This window comes from Equus przewalskii, chromosome 4 (assembly GCF_037783145.1).
Source record: "Equus przewalskii isolate Varuska chromosome 4, EquPr2, whole genome shotgun sequence".
Taxonomy (NCBI): Eukaryota; Metazoa; Chordata; class Mammalia; order Perissodactyla; family Equidae; genus Equus; species Equus przewalskii.
In genome coordinates this window covers 93,236,194-93,253,788 of record NC_091834.1, presented here as the reverse complement: position 1 = coordinate 93,253,788, position 17,595 = coordinate 93,236,194, and the positions used below count along the sequence as shown (strand labels likewise).

General features: G+C 48.0%; 1 protein-coding gene across 7 annotated transcripts in view; it reads left to right on the top strand.

Annotated features, from left to right (window-relative positions):
- DENND2A (DENN domain containing 2A) overlaps positions 1-6,625 on the top strand; it is a 93,257-nt gene extending 86,632 nt beyond the window's left edge. For all 7 annotated transcript variants that reach the window (XM_070617970.1, XM_070617969.1, XM_070617972.1 and 4 more), the window contains 4 exons: positions 1,370-1,487; positions 1,854-2,099; positions 3,758-3,844; positions 4,738-6,625. In XM_070617970.1, the coding sequence (XP_070474071.1) occupies positions 1,370-1,487; positions 1,854-2,099; positions 3,758-3,844; positions 4,738-4,769 (483 nt within the window). In that variant the 3' untranslated portion in view covers positions 4,770-6,625. The remainder of the gene's footprint in view (positions 1-1,369; positions 1,488-1,853; positions 2,100-3,757; positions 3,845-4,737) is intronic.
- The last annotated feature ends 10,970 nt before the right edge of the window (positions 6,626-17,595 follow it).

Here is a 17,595-nt window from a genome sequence, read left to right as displayed (position 1 = left end):
AAATTTCTTACTGTTTTCCATAGTGGCTGCACCACTTTACATTTCCACTAACAGTGCACAAGGGTTCCCTTTGCTTCTGTGCCTCACCAGCACTTGTTATCTCCTGTCTTCTTGATAATAGTCATTATAACAGATGTGAGGTGATATCTCATTGTGGTTTTGATTTGTATTTCCCTGATGACTAGTGATGTTGAGCACCTTTTCATGCACCTGTTAGCCATTTGTATGTCTTCTTTGAAAAATGTTCTTTGCCTATGTTTAATCAGATTGTTTAGGCTTTTTTCTTTTGCTGTTGAGATGTATGAGTTCCTTATATATTTTGGTTATTAACCCCTTAGCAGATATATGGTTTGCAAATATTTCCTCCCCATCCATAGGTTGCCTTTTCATTTTGCTGACTGTTCCTTTCCCTGTGCAGTTTTTTAGTGTGATGTAGTCCTACTTGTTTATTTTTGCTTTAGTTGCTTGTGTGTTTGGTGTCGTATCCAAAAAAATTGTTGCCAAGACCAATGTCAAAGACATTTTATGTTTTCTTCTAGTAGTTTACAGTTTCTGGTCTTCCATTTAAGTCTTTAATCCATTTCAAATTAATTTTTGTGAGGTGTAAGATAGGGGTTTCATTCCTTAGCATGTGGATATCCAGTTTTCCAAAACCATTTATTGAAGAGGCCATCGTTTCCCCATTGAATATTCTTAGCTCCCTTATCAAATGTTAGTTGACTATATATGCATGGGTTTATTTCTGGGCTCTTGATTCTATTCCATTGATCTACTTGTCTGTTTTTATGCCTATGCCATACTGTTTTGATTACTATTGTTTGTAATAGAGTTTGAAATTAGGAATTGTGATGCCTCCAGCTTTGTTCTTCTTCCTCAGGATTGCTTTGGCTATTCAAGGTCTTTTGTGGTTCCATACGAACTTTAGGATTATTTTTTCTATTTCTGTGAAAATGCTATTGGAATTTTGATAGGGATTGCACTGAATCTATAGATGGCTTTAGGTAATATGGGCATTTTAACAATATTGATTCTTCCAGTCCATCAACACAGGTTATCTCTCCATTTATTTACATCTTCTTCAATTGCTTTCATCAGTGTGTAATATATTGCATTTAATCTTCACAATGAGGTAGGTATTGATTGGTAACCTATTTTACAAATGGGGAAACTGAGGCTCACATAGCTTGTAAAATGTAGAATCAAGATTCAAACCTCAGACCACCTGCTCTACGTCGAGTTCCTTCCACTAAATCGGGAACTGTGCCAGGCCCGCCCTGCGGTGGTCTATCCAGTGTGTCCTGCTGGCTGGGATGCAGCCACCATCTCAGAAGCACTGGGGTGATGGCCCAACTGTTTTTCTGCTTTACAGATGGATGATGAGGATTCCATTCTGCCCCGGAAGCTTCAGGTAGCCCTGGAACACATTCTGGAACAGAGGAATGACCTGGCTAGTGACCAGGATGAAGGGCTCCCGGACTACAAGCATGGTAAATGCTCAGCTACCTCCCAACCTGCATCTCCCTCTGCCATCATTCAAGTCAGCGAGCAAATGGACCATGGCCATCCATTCTACTTGGCATTGGGTTAAGTAGGAAAATGGGCAAGAGAGGCATGCAAGGAGAGAGACTGGGTGCTCAGTCTCTTTATTTGGATCTCATTCTAACTATTTTGGCCCTAAAATGTCTGTTTAAGGTGGGGGAGAAATGGTTCAATAACTGGGTAACCTTCTTCATGCATCATTACCGTTTGCCCTCGAGGGAGCTAGCAGTTACTTTTGTTACTCATTGGCTGTCTCAGAGGTGCTGCCTCAGCCCATTGCCCTCACCAGTCTGGCCCTTCCCCACTTTGCTCAGGCCCCAAGTCCAGCCCCTTGAACGAGGTGGTGTCTGAAGCCTTCGTCCGCTTCTTCGTGGAGATCGTGGGCCACTACTCCCTGTTCCTGACGGCAGGCGAGCGCGAGGAGAGGACCCTGCAGCGAGAAGCCTTCCGCAAAGCTGTCTCTTCCAAGAGCCTCCGTCGGTTCCTGGAGGTTTTCATGGAGACCCAGATGTTTCGAGGCTTCATCCAGGAGCGAGAGCTGCGCCGGCAGGATGTCAAAGGTTAGGGGGCATCTTCCATGTTGGGGGCTGAGGTGGCTATAGATGCCCAGACCCCCAGGGGCTGAGGAGCAGGGAGAAAGGTCACAGGGCCAAGGCACAGATGGGAGCAGCATTCTGGCCTCCTCTGGAGAATGTTCCTTCTTGCCACCTCTGAGCTGGTGAAAACTGCCCTTGATGTCCTGCCTGTTTCCTCGAGCTGTCTCTTTCCCATCTACTAGCCTCTCCCAGAACCACAGTCCAGGTTCTGGTGGCAGGTTTGACTTTTGTTCCATTCTTTCCAACTTGATGAAACTCTCAAGGACACCCTTTCCTTCCTCTCTCTGTGGCCCCTCTTCTCCTTTTCCTGAGACCTCCTCTCGTCCCTTCTGCCCTTCTTTCCTGCCCCTCTCCACCAGGGGGAGGCGGGGAAACTAGCAGGCAGGAGCCGGTTGGGATGGGATAGAAGAGGGGAGGATGGCCCTTGTCCTCTGCTTGGTGTGAGCGCCTTCTGACGCCCAGCTGGGCTGGCCATGGGGGAGGGAGGACAGCAGCAGACTCTCCCCAACCTGGGGGGCTTGTGGTTCGTGTCGCCATGGAGACCACCCATTCACCTCCCTCCCTGTCTCTTCTCTGAGTTCTTTTCTCTCCTACCTTCTCTCTGTCCCTATCTGCTGGGTTCCATTACACTTCTAGGGTCGGGGGGTGGGGGGGGGTGAGAAAGGAGGATGAAATCACTCCGGTCTCTTTCTTACAATACGTTAAGCCCTTTTGTGAATCTGAAAGCTAGAAATGTTGGTAAAGGCTGTTACAGATGGGAGTCAGATCTGGGAAGGGGAGAGATGCTTACCACTGAGGGGCGGCCACACAGCGACCAGGGAGGATCCCCAGGGAGCAGCGGGCCTCACGCCTTGGTGTTCTCTGGTGCTGTGATCGCAGACACTAAGTTAAGGAACCAAAGCCCTGCATTCCCAGAGCTCTTTACAAAGCAAAGCCAGAGGCTGGCCACGCCTCTGATGAGTGGTATCTGAAGAGACAGAAGAAAATTGGTTAGCAAGTTTGAGTCCCACAACTCCTGAGGATACACATAAATGTCTGTTTACAGATCCCTATTTGATAGCGAGGTCAGAGACATAAAGGCTTCAAAGTAGCCTGGAAGGAGCCCTCTGTCCATGGAAGATCAGTGAGAAATGAAGACAGAGTACCTGAGGCCCGGCCCCTAGGGCTTAGAGCTGAAGGCCCCTGAGAGGTGGCCTGTCCAGCCTTCCTGAGTGCACAGACAGCAGACAGATTCCCAGGAAGCTAAACCACTTGGCCAGGGTCCCTCTTATGGGAGAATGTGAGGAAAAGGGAGAGTGAAGGAGCTCCTAAGAGCCAGGACTGTCTGGTTCGTTTTTGAAACTGCGTGCCTGGCACAGTGTAGGCTCTTGGAAGGTGTTTGTTGAATAAAAACAGGATTTTGTGTGCAGGCTAGCTTTACAGCTTTCCAAAGACAGTTACTGCAAAGGTTGGGCAATTATAAGGGCAATAAAAACTCTTATAAACCTTATGATTCAGGGTGTGTTTATAGGAGCAGCTCGTCTCAGAAGCAAGGGTTCCCTTTTCTGTGGCAGTAAGGAAATGGATCTGTTTAGAAGCGCAAAGAGAAGGAACTCAAATAGCTGGGATTTCCTTGTCCGCAGGTCTATTTGAGGTCCGAGCCCAAGAGTACCTGGAAACACTCCCCAGCGGAGAACACAGTGGTGTCAACAAGTTCCTCAAGGGACTAGGTAAGGCCCAGGGGTCTTGGGCCCCGTCAGCAGCCTCTGGTCCGTGGGGTCTTGGCCAGTTCCCTCCACTGGATCAGGGGCCTAAATAGCAGAGCTCTGCGGCCTGCACTGGGCCGGCTAAATGGGCATTTTAACCTCCTGTTCTAATCTGTCCCCAAAGTGTAAACAAAGGACACAGCTTCCCTGGGCCCCTCGGTTATCTTGCTGTCTTCTTTCACTATTATCTCCCCAACACTTAACTCTTCTGGGGAATTGAGTTTAGGAAGCATAGTGAATGGAACCAGAGGAGAGTGTTGGGCAATAAAGATCTGGACCAGCCTCCAAATGCCCCTGAAAAGGGGAAATGTAAGAATTCTAAGGACTAAAGTTCAATCAGTGAAAAGGCCATGCCTGGAGAAGAGAGGAGGAGAAGAAGAAAGCAAAGGAGGAATGAGGGAGCAGGTCCCGGTGAGGAGGAGCCTGCGGCGGGGAGGAGGGCTCGGAGAACCTGCAGGGGGCACCCTTGTGCCTCACGCAGGAGGGGGGCCGCTTGGGAAGGGCCCTCCTATCCACCCTGCTGGGACTTCTCTCCTCGCTTGGCTCCTCCGGGACGTGTTACATCTGTGCGTCCTGTATCACCGTTTCAGAAGCAATGTCCACAGCTCTGTCAGTCTTCCTTTCAAAATTCCCAAGTCTGAGGAAGATCCCTCTTCACTGGGGAGGTGCATGAGGAGGGCAGGGGGCAACGCTAGGAGGGCAAATTTCACCCCTGCCCCCGGTTTCTCCTGAGCACTAGGATGAGGCTCCAGGGGTGGCCTGGGAGGCCACAGTTGTCCACACCACATCTGGGGTGAAAAGGGCAGAATTTAACTCAGCCCTCTGCCTGGTGAAATGTTCTCATTTTCTTTTTTTAGGCAATAAAATGAAGTTTCTCCACAAGAAATAACCCTCAGCTCAGCCTCAAGGAAAACTTCCTCCTAATGCAACCACATGTCTTAAAAACAGTCCTGGTGGCCTTTCTGAAACGTTGGGTCCTTGGTTGTCCCAGGTGCTGGGATGAAGGGCAAGATGGTTTCCGACCACCACTGGGCCCTCCCAGGACCCAGGGCCCCAGAGCTGCCCAGAAGGTGCCGCTTCTTCAGAACAGCACTGGAAAGGGGACCAAGACCAGGCATGTCACTGACACCCAAATGGATTGTTTTGATTGTTGGTTTTTGAATTTTCAATTTTTTTAACCTTAGATATTAAAAAAAAGAAAAGTATTTGGGTTTTCTTTTTATTATGACAGAGATAAGAACACTCTCTCCTGCCCTATGTCATCTTTCTCTGGTTCATCCTGCCTGGCAGTTGGGCTCTGGATCCAAGAGGAGCTGGGGAGATGGGAAGAAGTGGCAACCAGGGACTTAGAACTGTGGCACTGCCCTGGGCAGAACTGGGCACAAATGCGGCGGGTGTGAGGGGAGGAGGGTATGGCGGCTCCTGCAGACACTCGTGCCCACAGGTTTCTGGGCGTGAGTCCTCTTGGGGAAAGGATTGGCCCAGACGTGGAGTGAAGTCAGATCTGGGCTGAAAGGAAGAACAGGAACATTAGAAGGATTTGACTTCCTGGGATGAGCTGTGCTTCCAGACTGGCCAGTGATGCCACCTGGTGGCCAAGGCCATTTGTTGTCCTGCCACAGACTCCTCTCTCCCAAATGGACCTGACTCTTCTGGGCTGCCTCTTTTCTCTTAGAAGCCATAGAACCATCCACTGCCCAAGCAGTCCGTGACTTTTAGAGGTACGCACAAAAAGAGGAAATCTCCTTGTAAGATTTGTTCATAAAATATTCTTGGGGTCCTAAAGTTTATGATGATGCCCCGAGCCCACCTTGAAACATGTAAGCCACTGCTTTGACCCCATTCCCATTTATACCATCTGAAATATTCCATCTCATTGTAGGGACCTAGAGCTGCATAAATGAACTAGTACACATGCCGATTAAACGGAGGGGCTTTAGTTGTTGATGTTAACAAGAGGGAGCATCAAGAGAGGACAGCTTCCTTCATTCGACTTGTGCAGACAGCAAGGTGGCTCACCTCCTCTGGGCCGGAAGCAGGGGGTGCAGGAGAAGGCTGCACTCTGAGCGCTGTCCTGCAAGGGGCGCAGTGGGAGGAGGAAGAGAATGGTGGGCAGCACAGGCGAGTTCTCGGAGCAAGCCTCGGGCCACCACGGCGGCCGAACCGCTGCCTCATGTTCACTGGTCCCTCCGGATGGCACCAGCAACCCCGACCAAAACACACTAAAGGATGTGCTCTGACCTTGGCAATGGCCCAGCAGTTATGCCTTCTGGAAGCAGTTCTCAACCTTTAAGGGGGTTGGGAGCAAGGGGATCTTCTGAGGAAAAAGCAGAAAATGAAGAAGAGGTTGACCTTTTTAATTGGAGTCATGGACCCCCCATCCCACTTCCCGCCAAATTGTGTCCAAGATTTGGGGAGAGGATCTATCGTTTACATCAGATTCTCAAAGGGGTCCGAGACCCTCCAAAATAGTAAGAACCAGACTGTGCCTAAAAATTAACCTGGGTAGGTGTTTGTGTTTGGGGATTGGGAATGAAGACTGAATGAAAATCTCTGAGTGTCAGGACTCAGGAATTTGTACCCAATAAGCTCCTCAGATTAGTTGACTTTACTAGTACCAGTATTCTGCATATTTTTATATTGCCCAGAGATGGTCACTTTTAATATTTTGGAATGTACTTTCTCTTCTAACTTATTTCATATTGTTAACACCTCCAAGTGAATAAATGTGCATCTTTATCAATATTTCTAACAGTTGTATAATATTCTATTTTATAGATATACTAAAAGTTATTTTACCAATCTTCTACTCTTATGCATGCAGGATATTTACAATTTTTAATATCATAAAGAGCATTGAGAAAAGAATCTTTGCACAAGTATCTTAGCACATTTGCCCTACTTTAATTTTTGTTCACAGTAATATATAGATACAGAAAATTGCTCAGATCGTGAGTATACAGGCCGATAAACTTTCACAAATGACCACGTCTGTGGAACCAGCACCCAGGGCAAGAAACATAACATCGTTGGATCCAGCCTGCCTTCCCAACCTCCCTCCCATCCTACTTTGTGGATGTTTTCGCTAAATGAACTAACAAATTGTCTACAGCTTGCCTAGTGGTAAGTTAGGCTGGGGAGGGGCAGAGGCAAGAGGAAAACGTAGAGTTGAGGTCCCTGCTCACGGTCTAGGGCACATTCTTGATGCTCGTGCTGTTTGGGCTCAGAAACAAAGTGTGGCTCTAAAGCTTGGGTGTGCTAGACCAGATCGGGCCACTCAGCCTCTGTGTCTTGCCTCACACCAACCACTCTGTCCAAGAACCAAGTCCCGTAATTCCAACAAAAAGCACCCATTCCCCATAAAGAAAGTACATGTTTAGACTTCCGTCCCTGTGTTTCACTTCATGGTGAATCACATGGTCATGAAACACGGTTGGAGCGGTGTCGTTGAGTGGATTTTATTGCTGTGGAAGATGGGAGACACTGGGGGGGCAGGGAAGGGGTGAGTGGGAGCAGGTACGGCAGGCGTATCTTGGTAAGGGCCACAGGTAGCGAATCTGAGGGAGGGGGCAGCCATCACCACTGCTGGAACGAGGAAGAATGAATTCTTAGAAATTATCACAAAAACCTCTTAGCACTCACACAAAGAATAGCGATAAGAGCTGTTGTTTATTGAGCATTTCTTTTACCCATCACTGTGTTGAGTTTAAGACGTGTGCTATTTGATCACCAGAATGTAAGCTCCATGAGGGCGGGGACTGTGTCCATCACGTTCACTCCTGAATTCCCAGAGCCTAAAACCAGTGCCCAGCACAGAGTAGCCTCTAACTAAATGTTTGTTGACCAAAGAATTCCCACGACAGCACTACGAGTGGCACTGTGTCTGTCGCGGGCAGCGGGTTCACTGGGGATGGATGCAGACCCCACAAAGTCGAAGGAATACTTTATCGAGGGGAGCCGGCCTGTCTGTTGACTGTAACAGCCATTCCTGGCATCTCAGAAGGTTTGTTCTCAGCACCAAGCACCTACCTAGAAGACACATTAATAATCAGAAGGTTGCTTGGTGAGTCTGAAGTGAGAGCAAACGGCATTGGAAAGTCTGAGGGGACATCTCCCCAGGAGGGGCGGGAAGCCCGACAGACTTCACCCACCCAGGAGGGCCTGTGTCCCCGGGGAGTGCTCGATAACCCTGCTGGCTCCTCCATCCTTGGCACCCCCTGCCCCATTTCTTTTCTTTTCCTTTTTATTTTATTGGGGTGAAATTCAAATAACATAAAAATCATTTTAAAGTAAACCATTCAGTGGCATTTAGTCCATTCACAGTGTTGTGCAACCACCAAAAACATTTTCATCACCCCAAAAGGAAACCCCAAACCCATTAAGCAGTTACTCCCATTCCCTCCTCCCCCCAGCCCCTGGCAACCCCTATCTGTTTGCTATCTCTATGGGTTTACCTATTGTGGGTATTTCATATTAACAAAGTCACAATGTGTCACCTTTTTTGAGTGTGTGTGAGGAACACTGGCCCTGAGCTAACATCTGTTGCCTATCTTCCTCTTTTTTTTTTTCCTCTTCTCCCCAAAGCCCCAGTAGAATAGTTGTGTATTCTAGTTGCAAGTCATTGTAGTTCCTCCATGTGGGAGGCTGCCACAGCATGGCTTGATGAGCGGTGTGTAGGTCCCCACCTGGGATCTGAACCCGCGAACTCTGGGCCACTGAAGCAGAGCACATGAACTTCACCACTCGGCCCCAGGGCTGGCCCCTACAATGTGTCGCCTTTTGTGTCTGGTTTCTTTCACTTAGCATAGTGTTGTCAAGGGGCTGGTTTCTTTCACTTAGCATAGTGTTGTCAAGGTTCGTCCCCATCAGTAGCCGTGTATGAGTACTTTGTTCCTTCTCTGTCTGCATGACATTCCATTGTATGGATATACCGCACCTTGTTTGTCCAGTCATCCCGCAGGGGACAGGTTGGTTACGCCTTTTGGCTATCATGAACAGCGCTGCTAGAAACATATGTGCATGTATTTGAGTAACTGTTTTCAGTTTCTTTGAGTATATACCTAGGAGTGGAATTGCTGGGTCATATGGTAATTTCTACATTTAAATTTCTGAGGAACCATCAAACTGTTTTCCACAGTGGCTGCACCATTTTACACTCCCACCTGCAATGTATGAGGGGCAACCCCTTTCTTATCCTCCCTTCCTTTCTTCTGACAGGTTCCAGCTTTCTTAGCTCTATGCATCACCTCCCAGCCCCACCTCTCAGAGAGGACCCCATGTTGCCACCACCTGCATCAGATTGGCCTGGGATACCAGTGTGAAATGCAGATTCCTGGCATTCACTTTGACTTCTCTGGGGCTAAGGCCCTAGGACCTTGATTGGCTTGGAGTTCCCCGAATGTCTCCAAACCTTTACAGGCCTCTGTCTTAGGTGACTCACTTCTTCAGGTGATCTCCTCCCTCATATGCAAATTCTCCCGTTTCACTGACAGACAGTCATCTTAGGGCAGAGTTTTGGAAATAAGACTTTTGCACGCATGCCCTGAGTTCAGCATTACTTAAGAGCTTCCAAAATGCTTTGAAGAATACAAACATCGATGAAGTGGGTGTAAGCTTGCAAGGGGCCACACCCGTTTGAGCAGATCAAAACTGGTGAATTCAGGTTTTTTGATAAAAGGACCCATTACTCTAGTTTCCTTGGATAGGCTTGAAAGGAAACCCAAGGCAATATAGGTTAGACCCCAAAAAGTCCTGAGGAGAGATTGCTGTGGGGCAAAGTCAGAGGGGGCAAGGTGGGCGGGAGCTGGAGGCAGGCTCAGACTTCCTAGGGAGTTGCTGTGAGCTGAGAGTTCAGAGCCAGACTTAGGCGGACAGGAGGGGCTGAAACAGGCAGAGGAGGAAGGCCCAGCACAGGTTAGTAAGAAAAGCAACAGGCAGGTGCGAGGGGCCATTTAACAGCTGGCACCTGTTAAGGCCAATGACCTTCACTTCCTGGCTTCCAGTGACCACACCTTGTCCTCACCCCACTCCTGTGTGGGGTTCAGCTGCCAACCTCTACCTTCTTTCTGGCTACAATTCACAGCAGCCTGTTGCTAACGTCCCGGCAACAGGCCAGAGAGCAGAGTCTCTCCCTGTTGATCCACCCCAGGCTCCTTCCCTGCCCCTCTTACTCATCTCTGCCTGCAGCCTTCACCCCTCTCCACCCACCCTACTCTTAAGAGCACACAGGCCCTGCAACCAAACCCCGGGGCAGCTTGTCCTCTCCCCTAAAGCTAATTTCCTTACCCCCATGGGCGGAATGTGGACTGGGTGGTTTTTCTGGCAGATTGCTCCAGATTCACAGCAGACCCACGCTTCACTCTCACCAGGCCCTGGACAGGTGTGAAAGGGCTTATCCGGTGGGGCTCCGGGTGGCAGCAGGACCTAACAAGCCGGGAGGCAGCAGGACCTAACAAGCTGGGAGGCAGCAGGCCAGGAGTCCAGTGGAGGGGCAGTGCCTGCGGGCAGAGCGAGCAGACCGAGTCCCGAGCCCCAGGACCTGGAGCTTAGCTTGGGTCTCGGGGCAGAGGCTGCTTTTCTCCCCTCTCTGCCTTGGTGTATCGGGCCTGGGGAAGCTCTGGGCAAGAACAGAGGCAGCACAGCAGCCCTGCCCCCAGGTGAGGGTTAGCTGCTGGGGGAGGTAAGTCAGTGCCCTTCTCAGCAGCGTGAGGTCCATCGGGCCCACGTCCTTGCTTCTGGCCAGCCAGATAGCCCCTCGAGGCCAGTCAAGCCCTTGCTCTGTGAAGAGATGGGGCTGTGGAAGCAGAGTGAAGCCAAAGGCTGCCCCATATCTCAAGATAGGGGCACTCGCTCTCTGGGGGAACAAGTCAGGTAAGGGCTGGGGCAAGCCAAGCCGGGCCAGCACCGTCCTGCACTTTCTAGCCGTGTCAAAATACTGCTCTTTAAAAACGAAAAACGGGTGACGGTTGCACAACAATGTGAATGTACTTAATGCCATTGAACCGTGGTTTAAATGATTCATTTTGCTTTAAGTACCTGTTACCACACACACGCGTGCGCACACACAAAAACCTCACAGCAATAGTGTTGCAGTGCCTTTATATTCCAGTGCGATTATTTTAACCTTGGGCATATATGATGCACACGTGGATTTCTATAGGATAAATGCCAGCTTCTTCCTCCGTGCAGTTGTTTCCTCCCATTCCACGGGTATCCATCGTAAAAGTACTTCCTACTAAATCTACTGCTAAAGTTATATATATTCCTCTTAAAACTTTGTTTCCTTACTATTCCAGGGCTGGTCCGGGAAATTGTGAAGGAATTCTTTGATGCCTTCCTCCAAGGTTTAGGAATGACAAATGGAGCCTTAGGACAACGCTGGCCCGACAGAAGTTTGCTAAACCTGGTCTTCCCTCTCCCGTCTGCTCTCTCTGACTCAGCTCCAGCTCCTCTCTCCTTCTGGCCCCCGAACTCAGCCTTCCCTTCCCTCGGGGCCTTGAGACAAGCTACCTGGCTGTGGCAATGACCGTTTAAGGAGTGACCCCTACAAGGCGTTTCTGTTTCAACGGCTGACTCTTGAGCTGTAACCCCCAAAAGTGTGGATGGCAGTGCCGAGACTGGCGGTTAGGGGGTGCTATCACTCAGATGGGGCCTGCCCTGAATATTAGCCCTTGATTTGCCACCCCGCTCCCTGCCTGACCCCAGCAGGTTCCCCGCCACCCAAACCCTCCAGCGTCTGAGAAACACAACTTGCCCTGGTCACCCATCCCCCCACACACACACAGACAGTGCTGACCTTCAGGGTAACATTGAAACCTCTTCACTGTAAGGTGTGTGTGGAAAAGAAACTGAGCATCTGAAACCCCAGCTCCTGCACTCCACCCATTGCCCAAGCGGCCGCCCACAGCAGTTACAAAGAGGTGAGATGTTTTTGAAATGACGAGAATGTTCTGTAATTAGATAGCGGTGATGGTTGCACAACTTTGTGACCATACTAAAAACCACTGAATTGTACACTTTGAAAGGGTGAACTTCATGATATGTGAATTATACTTCGATTAAAAATAAAAGACGAGCCACTGGGGGACAAGAAGTAAAGCTTGTCATATGGGATATACCCATATCCCACGTGATGTATGGTGTGTCAGCCTGTAGCCACCCCAGGTCAGGGGACCAAAGGAGCTGCCGAAAGTGGAAGCAGCACCCACGCCCCAGCACCAGGAGAGAGAAAGGCCCCAGCTTGGAGTTGGGCTCTGAGGCCTGGGGGTTGGGGCTATGGTCACAGCAACCCCCGTGACGGTGACCTAACACCACCAGTGTGCACTTACAAGGCCCTCACGATTGTTAAAGACCCTGCTTGTTAGGGAGGCATGTTTTCACCGCGACAGCTAACAGCACCATCCCAAACAACCCTTCACTCCCTCCCCGAGTGATCACTGCGCGTTCTGTGTACGCGACTCCCAAAGCGTCTCCCTGACTCATCCTCTTCCCAGACACACGTCCACTGGCTGCATCCAGACTTCGAACAGTTCCTTGAATCTTGGCCTGCCTTCCAGCCGTGAATCCTGAAGCAGCTCAAGCATTCTGTCTGGGGCCACACCCTCCCTTCCTTGGCAGGGTCTCCACTCCCCCAACTTCCACAGGCCCCTCAGCCTCCCCACACGGGGGTTTTATTGACAGTCACTCGACAGTGGACAAGGCCCTTGACAAAGGAGACCAGGATGGCCCATCGGCCTCGCTCTCCTGAAAGAGGATTGAGGAAGCCAGAGTGTTTCCGTCAATGTTTTCCCAACTCAAGCCCGGACTAACCGTGTGGCTGAGGAAGGGCGTTTGGGGTGGTTTTGCACTGCATTGGAAAGGGAAGACCAGGGCCCATGACAGCAGGGAGAGGCTCCCTCCCGCCCTTGAAGACCTGCAGGGCCGAGGACAGGAGGACTGGGTGCTTCGGAGGGAGCACGGACTTGGCCTCTTTGTGTTTTTTAATGCTGAAGGAACAGTGATTTGTTCTGAAGCTGCTTCCAAGTATCCATGAATCACACCGTCATCTGGTGATGGGAAAAGTGGTTTTCCATATGGAAAAAGGAGAAAATTGGTCCCCCACCTCAAACCACACATACAAATTAATGCCAGGTATCCAACAAGCACATCCATTGTCAGAGCAGGATTCTAGACTCTGCATGGTTTGAATCCTGGCGCCCCTCTCACTGGCTGTGGGACTTGGAGCAAGTTACTTCTTAACGGCTCTGCCTCAGTTTCCTCATCTATAAAACGGAAAGGATAGAGCTCATACAAGGTTTAAAGTAGTTAATATCTTCAAGTGTTTATAACTTGGTAAGCACAATTTAACTGCTTGTTAAATCAAAATGTAAAAAGCTAAATCCAATACTTTTAGAAGACAATATGGGAGAATGTCTTTCTGACCTCAAGGTGGGGAAGGAGTTCTTTAACAAGACAGAAAAAGAGCCAACTAGGGGCCGGCCCCGTGGCCGAGTGGTTAAGTTTGCAGGCTCCACTTCAGCGGCCCGGGGTTTTGTGGGTTCAGATCCTGGGCGCGGACGTGGCACTGCTCATCAGGCCACGCTGAGGCGGCATCCCACATAGCACAGCCAGAAGGAGCTACAACTAGAATATACAACTATGTACTGGGCACTTTGGGAAGAAGAAGAAGAAGAAGGAAAAAAAGAAGATTGGCAACAGATGAACAGATGTTAGCTCAGGTGCCAATCTTCAAAAAAAAAAAAGAGCAAACTACAAAGCAAAAGACTGATAAATTTGAATATACTGGAAATAAGAATTAATGCAGGGAGAAGAATGGATAAACAAATTATGGTTTATACATACAATGGAATACTACTTCCCAAGAAGAAGGAATGGGCTATTGACACAGGGAATGACTTGAAAGAACCTTGCTGACAGCATGTGAAAGAAGAAAGAAGTGAAAAAAGCCAGACACAAAACAGTACATACTGCATGAGTCCTTTTATATAAAGATCCAAAAATGACCAAACTAATCTATGGTAATAGGATTCAGAGAGTGATTGTGGTGTTGGGATGAGAGAATCGACTATAAAGGAGCAGGAAGAGACTTTCTGGGGTGTTGGAAGTCTTCTATATCTTGCTTTGGGTGGTGATCACATGGGTGTATACAATTGTCAAAATTTATTGAACACGAGATCTGTGCCTGTCATTGTATGTAAATAATATCTCAATTTCAAAAATGTAATTTAACAAAAAGAAATACAGGGGGGAGAAAACTTCACCTTATCAAAAGATACCATCTAGAGTGAAAAGATAAGCCACACACTGGGAGAAAGTATTTATAACACATATAACCAACAAAGGGTTAGTACTAAAATATATAAAGAGCTACTAGGAATCAATAAGAAAAAGACAAAAATTTCAACAGAAAAACAGGCAAAAGAAATGTACTATAATTTCATAGAAGAGGAAGTATAAGTGGTCTATAAACATACAAGAGGATTTTCAAACATAATATTAATCAGGAAAATGCAAGTTAAAACCACATGTTACCATTTCAAACCTCCCAGATGATCAAAAATTAAAGTCAGACAATTTTAAAACTTGAGATATAACTCACTTCACATACCATAAAATTCACTCTTTTAAAGTGTACAGTTTGATGGTTTTTAGTATAGTCGGAAAGTTATGCAGCTATCACCATTATTTAATTCCAGAACATTTTCTTTCTTTCTTTTTTGGTGAGGAAGATTTGCTCTGAGCTAACATCTGTGCCAATCTTCCTCTATTTCGTATGGGGGTCACCACTGCAACATGGCTTGACAAGTGGTGTAGGTCACTGCCCAGGATCTGAACCTGTGAACTTGGGCCACTGAAACAGAGTGTACTGACTTAACCCCTATGCCATGGGGCCGGCTCCGCTTTTTTTTGTTTTAAAGTGATTTTTTTTTTTTCTGGGAAAGATTCGCCCTCAGCTAACATCTGTTGCCAATCTTCCTCTCTCTTTTGTTTTTGGTTTTCTTTGGTCTCCTGAAAGCCCCAACACATAGTTGTATATTCCAGTTGTAGGTCCTTCTAGTTCTTCTATGTGAGATGCTGCCACAGCATGGCTACTGACAGACAAGTGGTGTGGTTCTGTGCCCGAGAACCAAACCCAGGCTGCCAAAGTGGAGTGCACCAAACTTTAACCACTAGGCCCTAGCTACTGGCTCCAGAAAACTTTCATCACCTTAAAAAGAGCTCATCTCTTGTTTTTTTGTTTTTTGTTTTTTTTCAGGAAGACTAACCCTGAACTAACATCTGCCAATCCTCCTCTTTTTACTGAGGAAGACTGGCCCTGAGCTAACATCCGTGCCCATCTTCCTCTACTTTATATGTGGGATGCCTGCCACAGCATGGCTTGCCAAGTAGTACCGTGTCCACACCTGGGATTCGAACTGGCGAACCCCAGGCCACCAAAGCGGAACATGTGCACTTAACTGCTGCGCCACTGGGCCGGCCCCGAGCTCATCTCTTAAACTGCTGTGGGGAGCATCTTGGGTGATGGCCTGAAGTAAGAAGAGCAGGTGCTTGGGAACACCACGTTCCTTTTGGATACACAGTTTAAAGTGTGAGAATCTGGAGCAACAGGAGATGATAGGAGTAAATAGCATAGCCACTTTGGAAAACTGACATTACCAAGTAAAGTTGAACATACATATACCCAGTGACCCAGTAATTCCATCCCCAAGTAAATACCCAACAAAACTGCATGTATATGTGCACCAAAAGACATGTATAGGAATATTCATAGCAGCATTATTTGTAAAAGCCAAAAACTGGAAGTAATGAAATATTCATCAACTGTAAAATGTATAAAGTAAGGGGTGGTACTTGGAATACTATGGAATGGAATACTATGCAGCACTGAAAATGAATGAGCCACAGCTACATGCAGCAATATAGAGCCATCTCACAAACACAATAAGCTAAAGCAGCAGGAAACAGAGGATATAAATATGATTCCATTTAAATAAAATTTTAAAACAGGCAAACCTAACAATGTATGTTTAGGAATCCGTATGTAGATAGAAAAAAATGTAAAGAAAACCAAAGGAAAGAATAACACAACATTTAGGACAAAAGCTTACTTGGGATCAGGATGTGTTACAGAAGGGGCACACAGGGCAGGGCTTCTAGGATATGATGATATTCTACTTCTTGATATGGGTGGTAGGCTCTTGGATGTGTTGTTGGAGAGCAAAAACTTCCTCTACCCTCTTAGGTTCAGTCCTTGGAGGTGTGTGAATTAAACTAACAAAAGGTAAAGTAACAGGAGAAAAGGCACACAATTTTTATTATTTATGTGCACAGGAGTTCACAGACAGAAGTGAAAATTAAAGAAGCGGTTGAACTTGGGGGCTTATACAGTCGGCTTTCTGCATCCACAAGTTCCACATCCATGGAGTCAACCATCAGCAGATTGAAAGGCCTAGGATGGTTGCACCTGCACTGAACATATGCGGACTTTTTTTTCTTGTCATTATTCCCTAAACAATATAGTGTAACAACTATTTACATAGCATTTACATTGTATTAGGTATCACAAGTAATCTAGAGATGATTTGAAGTATACGGGAGGATGGGCATCCATTATGTGCGTATCCTGCGCCATTTCACATAAGGGACTTGAGCATCCATGGATTCTGGTATCAGCAAGATGTCCGGGAACCAATCCCCCTTGGATTCCGAGGGACGACTGTACACCATTTTAACAAAGGAAAGGGGGTTTGGGCATCAAGGAAACATAAAACTGTGGAGGTGACTAGGAAATATATGGGGGAGACTAATGACAGAAGGAGTTCTGTTAGGAAGATCTGGGTTTGCAGACACATCTTGAGCTGACTGCATCTCCGGTGATAGGTGCGCTCCTCTTTCTGACATGGGAGAAGCGGCACCTTTACAAGCGAAATTTATGCCCTGCTTTTAGGAGGACGGGGGAGGGAAGACAGAGCATTCTTCCTGCATCTGTTGATTCTCAATTGCCTGCCGCTCAAAATACTCCTTATGCCTAAGAGGCATTTTGGGGGTGGCATATTCTGATCCCCTTCAGTTTAGACTGTGCACAGTGGTTTTACACTCTTCTATTCGTAGGCTCACGCACACTCACCCCTCACGGAAAGAAAAAGGAGATGTCATCATGCCTCCTCCATGTTATGTGCCGAGCCCAGCAGATCGGCTTCTCACAGGTGTAACAATAATGTCCTGGCCTCACATGGGGGAGGGAGAGAGATTCGTTTCAGCCACCACTCCAGATTCTCACCTGTTCCCCAGGGAGGCCCTGGCACCCAGGGGCAGAGGGGTACGGGAGGGAGTGAGGCACAGAGCATGGGGCCACACCTCCTCACCTCCTGTCCTTCTGTTCCCCCACCTGTAAAACAGGAGAAGGGGTGCCTTCTGACCCCAGACTTGAGTGACTCCTGGAGCACCTGCGGCCACACCCAGGAAGTGTGGCCTAGGAGCCTGATTAGGGCCATCAGGCACATGTGAGAGGGAGGAAGGAGCTGGAGCCCTTGGCAGGACAAGCGGTATGTCAGGAGGGAGGAGACAAAGAGTGAGTAACTGCCCCAGTGTCTCCTGGCAGTGGACAGCTGAGCTGATCTTAAAGTCAGGGCATGCCTCAGCTCGTCCGAACAGCTATTTATAGCTCACAGCCCTCCTGATTTGGTAGCCGAGTGCACCGCGGGCGCTGCGTCTCT